This window comes from Alexandromys fortis, unplaced genomic scaffold, assembly GCF_014885135.2.
Source record: "Alexandromys fortis isolate MF-2015 unplaced genomic scaffold, M_Fortis_MF-2015_v1.1 scaffold_20, whole genome shotgun sequence".
NCBI classification, from domain to species: Eukaryota; Metazoa; Chordata; class Mammalia; order Rodentia; family Cricetidae; genus Alexandromys; species Alexandromys fortis.
The window spans coordinates 5,187,010-5,206,670 of NW_026067903.1; the positions used below are offsets into that span (position 1 = coordinate 5,187,010).

Consider the following 19,661-nt stretch of genomic DNA (forward strand, 5'->3'; position numbering starts at 1 on the left):
AAGAATTCACGGTGTCCTGAGCCAAGCCTGACACTCCCCATTCCTGGATTTCTCTTATCGGGACAGGACTTAGACAAGGTAAGGGCCAGAGGGCAAGGGATGGGGCAAGCATGGCCCAGGAGATGGACTCACAATTGTAGGTGTTGAAGACTTCATGACAAGCTAGACATACCAGCTGGAGACAAACATCAGGGCCCACTTGGGTTTCAGGGACTTCCTGAAGGGAGTGAGTTTTCTGTTTAGAATGTGGGAGGTCCTCTGAAAACACAGACTGACAGGGTGAACTTTTTAGGAATCAGTATTAGAAGAAGATGCAGGGGAGTTACCTTCAGATTGATGTGGCTACCTGGAAACCAGGGCATTTGGATCCATTCTTCGTGTCTGATGAGTAGCTAGACCCACGTGCTATGGGAACATGATGAACTGAGAACTCCAGACCCTGCTGGAATTCGTGTAGAATGGTACTAAGTAGCACCCCTTCTTGCGGCCCTCTCCACCCCGCAACATTGCTGCAGCTCTCTTTCGTTTTAAACTTGCCTTCATCCTGGAATACCATTGTGTAAAATAACTACAACAAAAATCTGATGTCAGTCAGCCTGGGAACACAGTTGATCCTTAACTTAAACTCCTTATTTCTCACTCTCCTTTCCCCTTCCCTGCTCGATTCTCTCGTGTTCCCAGAGATATCTACGCTCTCTCAGTGGTCACCACTGCCTCTCTGTCCACTTGAAGAACTGTGCTGGCGGTGTCTGCCCATCAGTATCCACAACCACTTTGCTCTGGGTCCTGAGGTTCCGCTTACCACAGAGGCCTTCCTCATGCCCAGATCAGGCTCTCAGATGCTCTCTTACTCCAGTGATGGGAAGAGGTCACGTAATGCCCCTTCAGCCGCCGATTAGCCACAGGGCACTTCTATAGAGACCTGGTGGTTCTTTGGGCTCCACTCCAAAGCCTACTTTCCCCTCTCCTTTGATACCCCATAGCATGTGGGTCTTTCTCTCTCTCTCTCCCAAGCCCCAACCCACAGGCATCCTCAAAGCCCTCACGGTAATCCCTTCTAATCCATGCTGCTCTTCTTGCTAGGGTATTCTCAGCTCTGTCACCAGGGCGTACATTCTCCACTCCGTGGCATTAAGGCTCTGAATCTTATAAACTGTAGAGACAAAGGGAGGGAAGGGGCTAGAGAGATAGCTCAGTAGTTGTCATGCAAGTATAAGGATCAGAGTTCAGATCCCCAAGACCCAAGTAAATGATGCTGTGTGTACACGGCAGTGCCCTGGTAATTCTAGCCCAGAGCAAGTTGGCTTATGAAACTCACCATATCAGTGAGCTCCGGGTTTGACTGAGGGACTCTGCCTCAATAAACAAGGTAGAAGATGGATTGAGGATGATTCCAGACATCACAATCAAAGGCACCTATATACATATGCATCCATACAATATACCCACATATGCACAAACATGCATGTATACATGGACAGCCCCCACACATGCAAATACACATACAAATGAAAAAGACAAAACAAGGAAAAAAAGAATAAAAAGTGTTGTTATTAAAAGGAAAAATACCTCTGTTTAGCACAGTGAAACCTTGGCTATCAAGACTGATGTTTATTACAAGGCTGAAGCATATTTGGCCGAGCCCCTCAGCTTCTACCTCAGCAGACACTGGGAGGAACAGCTGCTGGCTATTGCTTTAGTGTTCCACCCTGTCGCCCATGCTAACAGAACCAGGCTCTGGGCATGGTTCTAAATGCAACTGGAGCAGAATGCCTGTTAAAGGCTTACACCTTACACTGCTCAGTCCTCAGGCCTAGCCAGACACCAGGGATAGGAAATGTTGTCACCTCCATTTCAATAGGAACACTGAGACTGGATGACGAGTTCCTGCCCGGTAGCTGGAAGAGCTGCCAAATGCATGACCCAGAGTTCACACCAAGACCAATGCCTCCTGTCAGCCCCCTGTGCTGCTCAAGGGTTGGCAGGGGCATCTGCCCAGGGATTACAGAAACTGCACCATGGAGCTTGCCTCCTGGCCGGGCGACACAGGTATACTGCTAGCCTCTGTTGACTCTTCATCTTGATGTAGGCTGAACATTTCTTTTTCCTTGGAATGTTTCCAGAGTGCCAAACTGCTGTGAATCCCCAGAGGAGGAAATGCCAAGATGGAGTAAGCAAAGTGTACCCTGGCAGTGATGGGGAGGCTGAATTCCTCCTTGATGCAGATAGCCAGGGGTTCTAGGCTATGCAGAAGCGGCTTTCCCACCGTTTGGGCTCTACTCAGGATCTGATTCCCACCTCTGGACAGTCCACCCCCATTCTGGTCTTCATATGACCACACCCCCCACGGTCACCTCCTGGAGCTGCCAGTAGCTAGGATGGAAGGCGCACTAGCCAGACTGGATCCCAGCTGTCTGCTGAATTGGTCTGGGTTCCGTGATAGATGGCTTCCAATCATGACCCATGTCCTACTGAGCCCTCATATCAATAATTTCCTATAGTGGCAAAAGGCCAGTGACGTAAGCAAGTCAAGAACCTGGAGCTTTTGTCAAGAATCTTGTATTTCAAAAGAATCTTCAACTTCTTCTGAAATCCAAAAGAAGAGAATTGTGCATTTTTGGCAAAAATTAGCTTAGGTATAGCCACAGACATCCCAGGCTCTTGGTGATCTTTAGCAAGCAGATGCCAGCTGGAAACTGTTAAAATAACAGTCAGGGATGTAGCTTGGGGTTAGAGCACTTCCCTTGCTGCACAAGGCCGTAGATTTGATGCCCAGAATCACAAAGATAAAAATCAAATATCAGCAACAAGAACCAACTCTAACACACTCAAGGTTACATTCCCTACCTTAGAAAAAGAGACGGAGCACTGTTTTGTGCAACAACCTGAATTAACTCCCCAGTTTTGATGTCATGAACATTTTACAATAATCAACCACAGGACACTTACCCTCGGAGTCATTTTCACATCTTGCTTTTCTAAGACCTGTGTCTGCCTTGATTTTCATTTTCTTCCCAAGGGGAGGAATTGAGTACATGATAAGAAAGAGGAAGCCAGGCCAGCATCTGAACTCCAGAGGCCTTTCAGAAGAAAAAAACCAATGCCACAAGGCTACCAGGTGCATTAGCGAGCCAGAGAAGGAGGCATCATTAGCTTAGGCAAATTATCTGCACAATGTAAAAGGGAGTCAGCGGGTGCTAGCAGAATGTCCTGGAGGTCCGGAGCATCTGGCACAGTGCTCTGGATTGACCTGAGTGTAAGGCTGTTTGGATTTTATTCTGTGGTTCACAGTCATCATGTTTGACCTGATACAAATAACCTTTTGTTTGTTTTGTTCTTTTGAGACAGGGTTTCTCTGTAGCTTTTTGGAGCCTGTCCTGGAACTAGCTCTTGTAGACCAGGCTGGCCTCGAACTCACAGAGATCCGCCTGCCTCTGCCTCCCGAGTGCTGGGATTAAAGGCGTGTGCCACCACCGTCTGGCTCACAAATAACTTTTTAAGAAAAACTTCTGACATTCCAGTGAAGGCACAACCCTGGAGAGCAATGCTGTGTGGCAACTTGTCGCAGCCTGAGACCAGAGACTGCCTGGTCCTCTGAGATTCTTATCACCAGCCAGTTAGTTCCATCTTGACCAAAGTCTCCATGCCTTTGGACCCATGGATCTCCAAGTACAAAAAGACAAAGGCAATCCGTTCCTCACTCGGATCAGTCTAGAGTTAATGAAATGAATGAAGAATACAAAGCAGGCAGTTGTTGTATCTTGGTCCCAGCCCCTCTGTTTGGCTCCAGGCAGGCAAGCACCATTTGTTTTGTGGCTTGAACACAAGAGCTGTGCTATTTTTGGTGGGGGAGATCTCACTGTATAGATCTAACTGGCCTAGAACTCCATATATAGTCCAGGCTAGTTGACCTCAAACTCATGGAGATACACCTGTCTCTGCCTCTCTAGGGCTAGGATTAGAGGTGTGTGATAACCTATCTGGCTGCAGGAGCTGCATTTATGTTGAGGGCCTGGCTGCCGTGGAACTGTTGAGTTTATGAACCAAGGTTCCATGTGAACTCATAAGGGCAGCTGAAGATATCTGCGCCGACATGAATTTCAGCATTAGTCTTTGAGAGCTACTGTGTTTCCTAAACCACGTTTAGTCCTAGAGGAAGCCAAGAAGCGATGGGCTCTAATAGTTGCTGCAGTGTTGATGTCTCTCACCTCTGTTTCTCTTAGAGGGCACAGTCTGAATCTCTGAGTGACCTGTCATGGACCCTGGAGGAGGAAGAACATGAAAAGAAACCACTGCTCCGGGTCAACACAGAAGTGGATCCCAGCTCCGGGCACTGGGATTTGATGCTGGGCAGAAGGCCTGAGCTTGGGGGACCTGCAACCTTGCTGCTGCCTGGAGGGGCCTGTGCTAGACGGGCTCGCCTACAGCACAGTGCAGCCGTCAGTGGCAGCATGGAGGAGGGAAGCTCTCCTGGAGATGAGCCCTCAAGCCATCGGGCTACGCCAGAGCTCACTGAGCCCATGGCAGTCTCAGTTTCGTGCCCGGAGACCCCATCTCTGCCACAAGGTTCTCCGTACCATATTCCACACAGTGAAATCCAGAAGGAAGAACTGTCCTCTGGAGGCCTGTGTCCCATAGTGGAAAGCATGTCTGAGGAGGTTTTTTGTGATTCTGGAGATGTGGAAACTCCACTGTCTACTGACGTCCCTGACGGAGGCATGGCACCTCCCAAGGACTCGGTGGCACTTGAGGACACCACAGCACTTCCTGAAGGGGAGACTGTACCTTCCAAAGAGGACATAACACCCCCTGAGGGAGACACAACACAAGTCATGGCACCTCCCAAGAGAGACATGTCACCTTCCAGGAGTGACATGGCACCTCCCAAGAGGATCGTGACACCTCCTGAGAGAGACATGTCACCCCCAGAGAGAGAAATGTCACCTTCCAAGGAAGATGTGGCACCTCCTGAGAAAGACATGTCACCCCCAGAGAAAGACATGTCACCTTCCAAGGGAGATGTGGCACCTTCTGAGAGAGACATGTCACCTCCAGAGAGAGACATGTCACCTTCCAAGGAAGATGTGGCACCTCCCAAGAGGATCGTGGCACCTCCTGAGAAAGACATGTCACCCCCAGAGAGAGACATGTCACCGTCCAAGGGAGATGTGGCACATGCCAAGAAGATCATAGTACCTCCAGTGAGAGACATATCACCTTCCAAGGGAGATGTGGCACCTCCCAAGAGGATCATGGCACCTCCAGAGAGAGACATGTCACCTTCCAACGAAGACATGACACCTCCCAAAGGGATCATGGAACCTCCCAATAGGGACACAATACTTCCAAAGGGAGAGGCACCACCTCCTGTGGTTGTCACTGACACCAACTTGGAGACACCTTCAGATACAGAGGGACAGGAGCAAAGTGTTCAGAAGGAGGAGGAGCTGACCCTGGTGGTACCCAGGCCAGAGGAAGCGGGGACAGAGTCATGCACAGTCCCTTCCCCAAGCCCTCCGGTACCCAAGAGCTGCCTGAAGCACAAGGTCCTGCCTCCCAGCAGGTCCCCTGCAGAGTCTCATCTGAAAGAGTCCAGCCCCAGAGTCCAGGACAGAGCAGTTGTGCCTCCAGCCCGCCCCAGGCCTGCACAGGCCACAGCATCAGGGGGTCCAGAGAAGGCAGCCCCGGGGAGGAAGAGTGAGCGGAGTATTGAACCACAGCGCAGCGTTAAGAGGTTCTCTGTGACCTCGAGCAGAGCACGAACCCGCGCCAACAGCTCTCGCCTTCTGGAACATTCGGGGCATGCGCCTGCAGGGGGCCGTGCACCCTTAATACGGAGTGGCCTTGCCTGGAAGAGCGAAGCGGCTCTTGATGACCTCCAGGTGCTGCCAGAGCCCCAGGACAGGAAGGCAGTGGGTGGTGACCCTCAGGACTCAAGGGACATGGGGGCCGGCCAGGCAGGACCAGGCAGCAGCCTCCAAGATGCTAATACGTGTGCTTCCTCTGTGAAGGAGCTAGTCCCAGGGGAGGACCAGAGCCCCTTCCCAGTTAAGCTACGGTCCACCTCGCTCTCACTCAAGTAAAGAGAAGGCTCTGCCCAGGAGGCCAAAGCCATCAAGAGGTACAGCGCCGAAGTTAGGTTGGAGAGAGGAGGCTTGACCCTGCACCCCAAGGATGAACAGAGCCATGCTGGGCCTGCCCCGACACTGCGGAGTTCCAGGTCCCCCAATGGGCAAGGGAAAGGGAAGTCCAGGTCTCCTGAGCAGTCCAGCATCAAGCCACCCCTGCCCAGGAAGCCGCTCCTGCAGAGCCTCACCTTGCAGTACCCACCCGCAGGCCTGGAAGCCAGCCCTGGGGAGTCTGAGAGACTCATAGCGGTCATCCCGCCTCCCGAGCCCAGGAAGGAGAAGTCGCCCCAGCAGGGAACTGGTAAGAGCCCTCCGTGGTGCAGTTAGGAATAAATGGGTCAGCAAAACAATGTTTCCCGGAATGTGTTACTGGGGCACTCATGAAACCTGTACAAAGAGACATGGAAGGAAAGATCGAATCCTCTTAGCACCACTGACGTGTTGAGAGTTAGGGAGCGAGATTGTCACACATGCCTGCACAGGCTCCGGGGTTCAGTCACCGTCGCCGAAGTAGTGGGACTAGCTAGAGCTTGCCCCTAGGGAAGAGGACTGGAGTTCGGGTCCCAGCATCCATGTCTGATGGCTCACAGGGGGATCATTGCCTGTAACCCCAGCTTCATGGGTTCTGAGATCCTCTTCTGACCTCTGCAGGCGCCCGGACTCACACACACACACATGCTACAAGCAGATACATACATACCCATTCACATAAGTACAAATAAATATTTTAAAGGAATCGGGAATATAATGAAGATAGACGGCCAGAAACTAGGATTGTGTGTGGATACAGAAAACCCATGTATGTAGACATAGTAAGGACATCTAAAAACTGGTGGTGCAGAATATCCCCAGGCTCTAGGGGTGATGCAAGACTTTCTCCTGCTTTTGGTCTCAGAAAGCCAACACTGTGAGGGCTGATTTTGATGCAGGTTTTCCCTGAGCCCAGTCTCCGTCTGGCTTGGGAAAGTTCTTCCGATCCCTTCCCCGCCCCCCCCGCCCCCCGCCCCAAGAAAAAGTTTCTCCCCTACACTAATCAGGCTTCTGCAGCGTGGCCTCGCGTGGAGATCATGCTGTATGTGGTTGGAGTCATAAGAGGGTCAGCCGTGACTTCCCGTCCCCTAAGGGAGATGATGTTAGGTTTGGGACGCCGTTTAATAATAGCCTTTGAAGGAAATCGTCTTTAAGACGAACAGAGACAAAATAGATGATTTGTATCCCTCTTTGACTTATTTATCATGTTCCAGATCAAAAGAAATCTGTTAAAGTGAGCATCTGCAACCCAGTTAAAGAAGTCACTCATTGCAGGCTTATGATATTAATGGGAAAATAAAACTGTACAATTGGTGGGTCTCTCTCTCTCTCTCTCTCTCTCTCTCTCTCTCTCACACACACACACACACACACACACACACACACACACACACTTATGCATTTAACAGAGAGACTGGAGACCTTAGCAACAGTTTTTCCATGACAAATTTTATTTTAAAATGTTCCAGGCTATTTTTAAGAAACTCCTATAGGAATCCACTTAAGTTCCGCACTGTGGGACAGAGAGGAAGCCAAGCTTGGTGGCTGTCTTGAGAAATCCAGAACCCTGAAAAGCAGAAGCAGGCACAGGAAAAAATGCTCTCGAGGAAACACCATCAACACAGGTTCAAAGATAAACTGATGTTTCTATGTCCACAAGAAGCCAGGAAAGCATGGAGTTTATAAGGCACTTTTGAGTTCCTAGAGGCTGCTGGAGGATCTCAGAGCCTTGGGGCGTAGCTTTCTTGGTCCATGAGCCTCTTGCCTCAGTGATGCGTGATCTGTGATGTCCTTGCACTGCACCAACAGGGACTTTGAGGGGAGGGGCAGGTCCTAGTTGAGGATCCTGCTCTGCACATTTTCCGTGTGTATGAGGCAGCTGTCGAGCGATGCCAAAAGCTGTTTTCATAGCAAGGAGAATTGCTTTGTAGGTGAAAGTTTAAGATCATCACCATCTGCTTCCATGGTCCGTGACTGGAAATGTCTCTCAAGGGCCCAGCAAGCGAGCAGAACTCAGGGACACAGCTAGAGCTGAAAAGGGAGAAGCTTCGGGGGCGATGTTTGGTCCCTTAATTACATACGACCTCTTCCACGCTATAAAATGTCCAAGATAGGCAGGGACGGAAGGAGTAGGAAGCAAGGTTGACCTAAATAATGAGGCCTAAATAAATGTGCCTGGGATGGTGTGTGGAGAACCCGTGTTTTGTGCATTGCTCTGACTTACACAAAGGTGAGACTCTCTTCATTTAGTGAGGACTTTGCCCAAGTCATAACTGCCTTGCCCATCTGTGTACACTGACATTTTCTAATCCACAGAAATAGCAACGGATTCCAAAGTTGTGTGCATTTGGGTTCCTCTGCTGGGCGAAAGGAATGGTTTGTATTTTCCTGAAAGGGCAAAAGAAAAGGAGTTACCCAGAGTCTGTTAGGAGCCCATCCTCCCAGGGGCTGTGATGCGAAAGACTAGCGTCGGGACTAGGGTGCTGCCTGGTCCCCCTTCTCATCAACCCCACCGTGGGGTCTGCAGGCTGCCTCCGACAGACCAGAGCAGAATCTCCGGTCTGTGTGGTCGAGCCTCACCTGGGAAAGAGTCCCCACACCCGGCTCTGTTCGCAGCTTCTTTCGTTAGCATGACTTCGACAATCATCCTCGCTGTTCCAAACTGTAGCAGCTGGAGGCAATTTAATTCATATAAAGCATACAGATAAGGAAAGATCTAATGGCAATGTTCATCCGCTTCTTAAGCCTTGTGCTGTTTACTCCCTTGTGGTGGCAGGGACTTGGTCCAGAGTTCACAGATAGGGCTGCTGCTACCCCCACCCTCCTCCCAGGTGCGCACCATAAAGTGGAAGTGTTGGGGGTCTCAGATGGGTACACTACAGCACTCCAGCGTCTCCAGCTGCTCTGTCCCCAGCACTGATGCTTGCCCTGCCCTTCCACACCCCGAGTTCCCTTCGAAGGGAACAGTAAACCTTTCAGCAGTGGGGTGAGGGCAGGAGGCACAGGAAATATTGTATTAAATACAGGAGCCCAGTTTGCCAAAGGGCTGGGCATCAGGAGATCACAGGAGCGTGATGCCGGGTGTGTGCTCCTCAGCACAGAGCAGGCCTGAATACTGACCTGAGCCACAGTCTGCTGATTTGCTGTGAGAGGAAGACAGCCCAGGTTAGCCAGCTTGTTCCTTTTCCAAGACATCTTCCCTTTGTCCTGTTGGACCAATCTATCTCAGAGGCTAAATTACAGGCCAAGAAACAGCTTCCCACACACATGGCAGGAGTTATTTTTTAAAAGGTGGTAGTGTCTTGTTTAGAAAAATTCTAAGACACAGAAAAAGTTAGCAGTGAACCTGCTCTACTGGCACCTGCTTGTAATTGTAGCTGTTTGGGAGGCAGAGGCAGACCAGTGGCAAGTTGGAAGCCAGCCACTACAATTCAGCAATTCTCTGCCTCAAAGTAATGTTAAGGGGTAGAGAGATTATCTCATGCTTTAATTTGCTTTTTATTGTTATGATAAAACACCATGACCTAAAACAACTTGTAGAGGAAAGGGTTTATTGAGCTTCCACACCCTGATCACAGTCAGTCATTAAAGGCAGCCGAGATAGGAACTCAAGAAGGGCAGGAACTGTGAGGTGGGAACTGAGGTAAAGGCCGAGAAGAAAATCTGCTCACTGACTTGCCTCCAGACTCGGGTTCAGCTCCCTTTCTTACAGCTCCTCGGACCACCTGCCCAGGGTGGCACTGCCCACAATGAGCTGGTTCCTCCCCTATCAATCAAGGACATGCCCCCACAAACATGCCTACTTGCCAATCTGATAGGAGCATTTTCTCATCTGAGCTTCCCCACACCCCAGATGAACCTAATGTCTGTCAAGTTGACAAAACACTAACGGCACCGCCTTGCGTGCACAAAGCTCTGTATTCAATCTTCTGGACCTAGTTTGATTCTTTTGGAAGAATACCCACCTGTATCTTGATTTCTTTTTTCTAGGAAACCGTCTCTGCTCACACTCAGGTTCCTTGTTAGCCTTATCCTTTCCATGTTTCCCGGCCTTTCTTGTGCTCCTCCAAGTGTGTGCCTCTGAGAAATGGAGATGTTTCACTGTGGAGGAAGAGCGGATAGAGACGCCCCTATCTCCTTGTCCTTGAAAGCTTCCTAGTATAGCGACCTCTCCCACAGGCAATAAAATCGGGAAGAAGACAGATCAGACATTACCTCAGGTCGCCGAAGGGCCTACCATGCAGTAGGACACGAGAATTCTTTAGAGTATCAACTCTAATCTACATCCTGTCCCTGACAATTTTCAGAATCTAAGCATGCATTAAAGCTCAAACCTTAACAACAAAAAGGGAGAATGTTACTGTGTGTAGAGTTTAAAATAACTCTTAAATATACAAGGCACAAAGCCTCCTCCCCACCCTTTTCGGAACACGGTCTAATCCCATCCTCCAGAAAGAGCCCCTGCAAAGAGACCCGTGCCCATTCCTTCCCACACACCCTGCAGTTGTGGCTCTGACCTTCTAGGACAGGCACACGCGTGACTTTTTTTTCACCACGTGCTATTCATACTAGCTTGCCATTTGATGTCCAAAGTCCACAATAAAGCAAGGAAGTCCTGATGATCAGCTTGAGAGGCCTGGCCGCAACATTTTCAGCACTGTCTACCATGGGTAGCACCTGAAGAGGGGCATTGTGCTTGTTTTGAATCTTTTTTTTTCCTCTGGTCACTGTCCTGGCTAGTTTTATGTCATCTTGACACAAGCTAGAGTCATTTTAGAAATGGCTCCTCAATGGAGAAAATGCCCCCACGAGATTGACCTGTGGGCAAGTGTGGTGAATTTTCTTGACTGACGGTTGATGTGGGAGGGCTCAGTTCACTGCTGCTGGTGCCGTCCCTGAGCTGGTGGTGCTGGGTGATAGAAGAAATCAGGCTGAGCAAGCCATGGGGAGCAAGGCACTAAGCAGCACCCCTCTATGGCCTCTGAATTAATTCCCACCTCCAGGTTCCTGCCTTGAGTTCTCTCCCTATTCCTTCGATGGTGGACTGTGATGTGGAAGTGGAAGCTGAAATAAACCCTTTCCTCCCCAAGCTGCTTTTGGTCATGGTGTTTTATCACAGCAGTAGACACCCTGACTACGACAGTCAACTATACTGCAGTCACTGGCCCATTTTACTTCTGCGTCACACTGTGGGCTGTCCGGGTCAGATTCCCACAAATGGACTCCTGTTCCCTGCTCACTAAGTGACTCTAGATTGTCCTCCACGAAGATGGCACTGATCTTCAGCACAGTGGACATGGGTCCCCACACCCACCACCTCCTGAGTAGTAAGTGGGGTTGTTAGTCCGTGCCCCACCCTACCTGGCCTGAAGGAAGAAAAATGCCAGTCATGTTGTGCAACTGGGTCAGTGAGTTTCAACCGGTCTCAACAGGAAGTACTGCTGCTTTCCCTCCCCCTCCCCACATCAGTGCTCACTTTCGTGTTTGTCCCAGCACGGGGAGCTGAACCGGGGCTTAGCAAACTCTTTGTAGGTTCTCTCCCTCCACACCCCAGACCCCCACAGACCCCCAGCACAGAACTCCCCTTCTTTAATGTTACTCCCCTGCCGTTCTCTCCCCACATCTAACTGTGGGCTGCTCCTCTTTCAAAGTTCTCCATGCCTTCCCAGCCCATGTGGAGTGGAGTTGTAATTCCTGGGTCAGGTACTCCAGACATTGTAGGTTAGGGCCAGCGACAACAGTTCTGCATTCTGAGTCATTTGCCTTGTCCCAGGCTCTCGTAATCTCCCACATCTTCCCTCTGTGAGGCACGCGTGACCCTGACCTGAGCAACGCGAATCTGGAGGGTTTACACTCCAGAGTCGGCTGAGTTTCTCAGACTCAGAGCGTGTTTCAATGAGGTTGTTGCTAATATGAGATGTTTTACCTGTGACATGTGGCGCCATTTCACAGCACAGAGCTCTCTTCCCAAGGAAGTGCCAGATTCCTCATCTCAATGGCATAGAACACACCACGGTGAGGATTCTTCAACCTAGCTCAGGCTGAGAACATTCCACAGTGTGTGCAGAATTTAGCAGCTCAGGACCCACTCAACGACATACCATGCGAGGTAGGGATGGTGGGACCTTGTAGAACTTCTAGGACCAGCACAGCCACAGCTCTGTGACACCCCCAGTGCGTGGACTGGGACAGGAGTAGACACCACATATGCTCTTGAGTCTCCTAGGAGATGTTATGAAACTTTTTGGGGAGGGGTAGAGCATGTGTTCCCTGTAGCTGAGCACCTTGGAGGACTGGTGGTCAATCCCAGCCACTTACAGATGTTTGGCAGATAAGGCTTCCCTGTGACCTTGCAGTGTCCTCAAAGCCCTCTTTGATGAGCTACCAAGAGGACAAAAAACTCTGGGGAGCAGCTGAAACCCAGGAGGCATAGAAGTTGACAGGGATTTTCCAGAGCCCTTCTAGACATCTGTCAAGCATAGAACAAGCCCAGTTTGATAGTGGCAAGCCTCAGTCAAAGAACTCTCTTATTCTCACACCCACTCCTTCTGGACTTGGAGTCATTGAAAAAGGAGCCCAGACCCAGCTCAGGTGCTTTGCCTTCAGGGAACAGGAAACTCAACTTGACTCAGCTCTGCAGGAACTGTGTGTTCTGATGTCTTCCTGTGGATGTTTGGCCATCTTTAGAGATGAATTTGGTTGTCAAAAAGTGGGTGGAGTGGGAGGAGGAAGATGGTGACCATTCTGCATTGCACAGCCCCTCCATGGCATAGAATTAACAGTTCAGAGACAGTGCAGAGTCCAGGCTGAGTAACTCTAACTTAGTCTCTCAAAGTGGAAGTCCTTAAGACTGGATACAGCAGCAGTTGGAGTCATCCAGCAATGGCTGCCTCACACCAGAGAGGTCATGAAAAAGTAGTTGGTCCATCTACAAGGCTGGATGCCTCAGTAGTATCAATCTGGCGCTAAAGGCCAGAAAGGTTCCTAGAAAGACACTTGACCTCAGTCCATGTTGGAAGCCCGAAAAAAAAAAAAGGAAAGGAAAGAAAAAGAAAAAGGGGAGGAGGGGAGGAAGAAGGAAGGAAGAAAGGAAGGAAGGAAGGAAAAAGGAAAAAAGAGGGCAAAAACTGATTTCTAATACCAGCGAGAAAATGGAGTAAACCTCCTCCTCCTCCTTCTTCTGTGTCCTTTTTATCTGGGCTACTACCAGAAGGTGTCTCCCACATTTGGGGTGGGTGTTCCCCCATCCATTAAGGCAAGTAAGACAAGCTACACAGACTTGCCCACAGGCTAGCCTGATGTAGACAGTTCCTTAGCTGAGGCTCACACCTCAGAAGATCCTAAGTCATGATATGTTGACATTTCAAACCAACCATCTTGGACAAGTGATCCTGGGAAAGCCAATTTACTCCACGAGCCTCAGGGTCTGATACGTAGAAGGTCCTTAGGAATACCACGCTTGCTAGAGTTTGGTCCTTGAATGCCCCTCAAAGGACCATGTGTCATGTGTTGAAGACTTGGTCCAGCTAATGAGCCTTTTGGGATGCAGAGGAACCTTTGGCAGGTAGGCCTAAAGGAAGGAGATTAGGTCATTGGTAGTGAAACTTTGAAGTGATTATTGGGACCACGGTTCCTTCCTGTCCCTGTTTTGCTTACGGGTTCCAATGAAGTAAACGGGCCTCATCTGTCTCAGGCTTCTACCATCGTATCTTTTCCCACTGAAGGCCAAAAGCAATGGGGCCAAGTGGACTAAAACCCTGACAGTGTGAGGTCAAGATAAATACTTCCTCTGTCTAAGTTGGTTCTGCCAGGTCCTTTGATACACTGACTGAGGGCTAACGGTGCCTCTCTGAAAAGCCACGTTGAGTGGAACTCAGTTCCCACCATATTTTTGGTGGAGAGGCCTTGCCCATCTGCTAGGGCTTGGTGAGGGAGGGCCCAGTGGTGTAATAGAAGGTAGATCTTCACACTGCGGAGAAGGGCCATCCCTGCAAGTGAGTGCTTATTCCTTCTTGGCTACGTGGAGTTCCAGCTGCTCTTAGCTATTCTCAGGAGGGGCAGGGCCAGGAATCTCCTGGAAGGCATTTTTCGGGTCTTTTGGGTTGTATGTCATACAAAGACAATAGTTTTTTTCTTCCCACTCAAAATTATTTTCAAATAATTGTCCCCACATCCTGTGTTCTTGCAAGAGCCTAGTTCCATCTGAGGCAGGGGATTGAGACCTGCAGGCTCTGGGCTGAGAACTGGGCCAGGGTCATTGCTTTGGGCCCAGAGACCAGTTCTAATTGCACAGCTGGTGACAGCTGAGGAAAGCAATGTACTCTGGGTCTAGCACCTTCACTAACAGCTCCCCAGGGACCCTGCTGTGAGGTGAAGCTGTAGGGCTGGGCCAGTCTTGGGTGTGCGCTCAGTTTGCCTAGCCAAGCATTGAGCAGCTAGCCAAGCCTGAGTGAGGGACAGAACCTGGCGGATCATCTCTCCCTCCGGGTGCCCCCAGTAAATGTGCCCACACACGGGTGACCAGACTCCTGGCCCCACTCCGCATACCTCACTCAGATCTGAGTCATCTGTTATTTTGTCGCTGACTTCTCAACATATTTTTACCTCTGGGCGGAGAGCCTTGAAACACAACAAACTAGAACAGTAAACCAGAAACTAGGCCCTTGGCTGTGGAAATAAAATTGCTTCTGTGTATTGCAGCTTGAAGGCGAGCCTTGTGGGGATGTGGGGATGGGAAGTGCCTCGTAGAGGCCGACTGCGGCAGAAAGAATGAGGAACCAACTGGATCCTCACCAGATCTCCCTTCTCCCGGAATAGCAACAACAGGACCGCTTAGAGCGACACTTTAAAAATCATGACACTTTAGTCATTTCATATCTGTGTATATACTTAGAGGCAGATGTCTCATGGTGCATGTGTGGTCAGGAGACAACTTTTGGGTCATGGTCCTATTGTTCCAGCATCCAGGTCCTGGTGGGGGTGGTCAAGTCAGGTCTTCGGGACTGGCAGAAAGTGCCGGTACCTGCGGAGCCATCTCACTAGCCTGGCAGGCTATTTTTCTTCCCAGCTTGTGGGTGTGTGAAGACTGTGAGAGAAGTTGTGTAGGTCAGGCAAAGGTGAGTTTCTGGGCTGTGGGTAGAAATTAAAACCGCAAGAAGCCTGGGGCTGAGGAAGCAGATTCTTCAAGCAAGGAGCTCCTGCCTGTGCCTCCTGACCCTCTCGTGACCTCATGAGAGGAAGTCACAGGTTAAGGACAGTGTGGTCCCTGTGGCCTTGACTGTGGCTGGGAAAGAGATTTCGGACAAGATAGGTGTCTGTGCTGAGAGCTAGGGAGTGGGGTGAGAGACAGTCTACAAAAAAGCAAATTGAGCTAGTTCCCAGGATGTCTTGGAGCCTGCGGGGATAAAGAAAATGGGAAGGAGCTGCCAGTGAGGGAGGGAACTTCCTTCAATGTCCCTTGATACCCTTCCTCTCTTAGCATCCTGGAAACAACTCTGAGGTGAAGGTCCACTTTGTCTCTCTGGACAGGAAGCTGGACTCTTCTTCCCTGACCAATGCCTAGCACCTGATGATCTTATAATTGCTTTTTCTGCTTTGTATTTTGTGTGTGTGTGTTTATGCGTCATGTGCATGTGTTTCTGTTCCTGTGTATGCACATGTGTGCATGCGGAGGCCAGAGACAGATATGGAGTATCTTCCTTGAGTGCTCTCTTTCTCATTTCTTGCGAGTGGGTCTCTCACTGAACACGGACCTGACCAACTGGGCAGGACTAGCTGGTCTAAGCGCCAGGGGTCATCTCTGCCTGCCCAGCACTGGGATTGTAAGCGCATGCCACCATATCTAGCTTTTTGATGTCAGTGCTAGGGTTCTGAACTCAGGTCCTCATGTTTGCACAGCAGGCAGTTTAACCCCTGAGCCATCTCTCTGATCCCCTGTTTGTCCTTACTTTTTATTGAAGAATAATAAAGGTATAGAAAATTCCAACTATGATATTTGGGCAGAATAGTGAAACAGTAAATTTCTTTTTTTTTTTTTCTGTTCTTTTTGGTTTTGTCTTGTTTAGTTTTTGTTTTTCTTAGACAGGGTTTCTCTGTGTATCAGCCTTGGCTGAACTAGAACTCACCCAGTAGACCAGGCTGGCTTCAAACTCACCGAGATCCGCCTTCCTCTGCCTACTGAATGCTGGGATTAAAGGCATGCACCACCACCACCTGGCTCAGAGCGGTGAATTTCAAAGTTAGGGGAAATACAAGGTGAGGTTCCTGTGAGTGTCTGGTCTCAGAATCGGCTTATCAATACATAATCTTGCTCTAGTATCTCTCTGTTTCTGTTCAAAGACATCTTAACTCACCTTGTATGGTCGATCTGTTAGCATTGACCTCACAGCTGTCAGCCCTGTAACTCATGACTGGAGTACCTTTCTGAACACGTGCTCTCTTGTGCAATGTGAGAGGGCACAGCATAACCGTCTTGCACTTGGGAACTCTGAACAGCGTATCATACTGCTCTTTGTGTGATTTTAAACACTGAAAACAGCGGGGTAGGTGCTGTATGCCTTTAATCCCACACTTGGGAAACAGAGGCAGATGGATCTCTGTGAGTCTGAGGCTGGTCTGGTCTACAGAGCAAGTTCCAGGCCAGCCCAGGCTACACAGGGAAAGCCTGTGTGAAAATAAAAACACCGAGAACACCAAGAAAAAAACCCCAACATGTGACATTAAATAGAGACACGTGCACAGAGCAGGTCTGAACACAGAAGGCAGGAGGCCTCGTGCTGCATCTCATCAGGGAATATGCACACCAAGGCATTCAGCTTTGCACTGCCAAATACATATCTCCAGGTAACCGCACGAGCACCTGATCCGGGGTTGGGAATGCCGTTTGGCAAGGAGAGCATCCTCAAATGAGTGAGCCATGGGTATCGATTTCCTGTTGAATGGGGAAAGGAAAGCATGGTGGTTTCCTTCAGAGTTGGATCGAGTACACAGCTCTATGTCATGTGGGAGCTTGTGTTATGGAAAGCCCTGGCCCGCTTTCAAAAATGCTCAGAATTTTGAGATAAAGCCTCCAGCAGACACTGCAAGTCTGAGTTCTGTTCTAAGATTGCTCAGTGGCCACTGGCCAGAAGTGATGGGAAGCCACTAAAGCCCACAAGTGTGTGCTGACCAGGGGTGGTCTGTGAACCAGGACAAACAACCCATCAGTGAATGCTTTAAGAACAGAGCTGAAGTCCTTCATACAGGAAGCCCAATATAAACCCCAAAGCAAGCACAAGGCCCTGTCTATTCTGTCTGCCCTAGAGGTCCCCTTAGCGTCTGTCTGTAGTTCCCATGCCCATCTTGGGACTGTAGCTGGGGACCTTAAAAGCCTGTGACAGGACTGAGTAAGGTTTACTGAAGTACAGAGGCATGGTCCCCTGTTCTGACTTCAACCACTTGAGAGTCTGTCCGTCCAGGAGCATATCGCTGGCTTTAAACCCAGCCCCGGGACAGGCTGTCCTGAGGATTAATCTTTACGCATATTTTCCCAAGTAGATCTTGAGGAAAGAGAGTGTATTAATGAGGAGGAAGGCATTTTGAAATAAAGTACCAATGTATCAACTGCTCCTGTGACGGAATCCTAACCTTCCATAACAGAATGATGATTTCCTCTGTTCAGAAGTTGTCGTGCCCGCGCCCCCCCCCCATCTCCCCCTTCCCTTGTGCAGTCGGATGGTTTGGGATGCGCCCTGGGATGCTCCAGCTCCCCACACCTGTAGCACTTGGCTGTCTGGCAGTGTTAGTCAGGTTTGCTCTGCGGTGGATTAGATTGCTCCCTTTCCCGGCAACTGTGCGTGGGGACTCAGCCTCTTTGAGACCCTCAGCAAAGGAATCGCACAAATTCCAACACGTGGTTTCTGGTCCTCAGTCAGAGAAATGCTCAGCTCCAGGGTGTTGGCTGAAGACCTAGGTGTACTTAGCAATCTAACCTTGTCACTCAGGAAGGAGGTGCTGAGGTTGCTGAGGTGTCGGAGATCTTTAACCAAATCCCCAGGAAGTTAAGTCTTTATTGAGGCAGAAAGATAAAGGAACGATTGACTCTGATTTCATTTGAACTGACACGTCTGTGTTATCTTGGGGTTGACCTTTTGAACAGATTTAATCCCAGAAGGGATTCGGTGGTGCAGCCTTGACCGTGGGAGTTCCTGCTTTAAACTGTCACTTGCAAGGTCTTTGGCCCCCAAAGGCATCCTTGTGCTGCCTAGGGCCAGTGTCTTCCCCTTTCTCCCCCTTCACAGCCCAGGTAGAGCACAGACCCAGAGCCCTGCCTCCAAAGTGGCTGTCGAGTGCAGAGAGTGAGGATAGAGGTCACGGAGGTCACTCAGGCCCGTGTTACAGAGCAGAATGGCTGTCAGCTCTACCCATACTTGGGACAGAGATGCAAGATCTCAGACTTATCATTATGGGAAGATTCCGGGTTGGGTAAAACATAGGAACAAAGAAGGAAAGAAACGGCTGGTGAGAGATCTTGGCTACTTGCCCAGGTCAGTGTTTAGTGGCGCTGCCTGAGTAGGTCACCTGTCTCACCCCGGCACAGCCTGGTGCAGCTGCAGGGTTCACCTGCTTCTGTAGGTCAGCCTGTGAATACATGGGCACACACCACTACAATTGGAAACATTGTAACCCTGCAGACAGGTAGGCAGCTCAGCAGGAATGGAATGGAGTTCTACCAGCATAACCCTGACACAAGGGGAGAACTGCTTTCCTCCAAGCTTATTGGAGTTGCTTTGTGTACCACAGTTTCCATGTAAAGACTGGGAGAGAAAATATTTGTTGTCACAATGGGGTGTCAGCCTTGGGTCTGGTCCATTAGGTTCTATCCTTGAGCCAACCCCAGAGTCCCAGCTTCCCTCAGTGACCTTTTCTGATACCAATGCCCCCTGCATGCTGTTCCTTGTAACTTTCTGCTCATTTCTTTTGATTTTTTTTCTTTATGTATACATGCTTGTCTGTGCACCATGTGTATGCCTACAGAGGCCAAAGAGGGTGACGTAACCCCTAGAACCCCAGATGGTTGTGAGTCACCTGGAGGTCCTTTGGAAGAGCAGTCAGTGCTCTTAACCGCGTAGCCTCCCAGCCCCCTTTATTCTCAGCTGAAAATTTTTAGGTCAAATTTAAAAAATCTTTTAGCTCAAATGAAATTATTCAAATGCGCACGGCATAAAGAATTTGCCAGAACTTGTGCCTTTGGGCAAAGAAGTAACCGGAGTGTTAGGGAGATCACGGACATACTAGATCTGCTGAGGCCGCCCTGGCCCTGACAGGTTACTGATTTAAAACTGGAATGGCAAGTTCTTCAGGTTGTAAATTTAGTCTCAATCAGAACTGCTCCATATATGTTGACAACTGAGAAAATTAAGTTCAGACCCAGAGAGAAATTTTCAGCTATTTCCAAGTGAGGCAGCTGCCTCTGGCCAGCACTCGGTGTGATGGGGCTGGGGTGTATGTGGGGGGGGGGGGGGG

At 49.8% G+C, this 19,661-nt stretch overlaps 1 protein-coding gene across 1 annotated transcript in view; it reads left to right on the plus strand.

The window, feature by feature from the left end:
* Positions 1-19,661, plus strand: part of Cracdl (CRACD like) — a 64,332-nt gene that overhangs the window by 40,378 nt on the left and 4,293 nt on the right. The window contains 1 exon segment of the mRNA XM_050134775.1: positions 4,224-6,429. Within this exon segment, the coding sequence (XP_049990732.1) occupies positions 4,224-6,429 (2,206 nt within the window).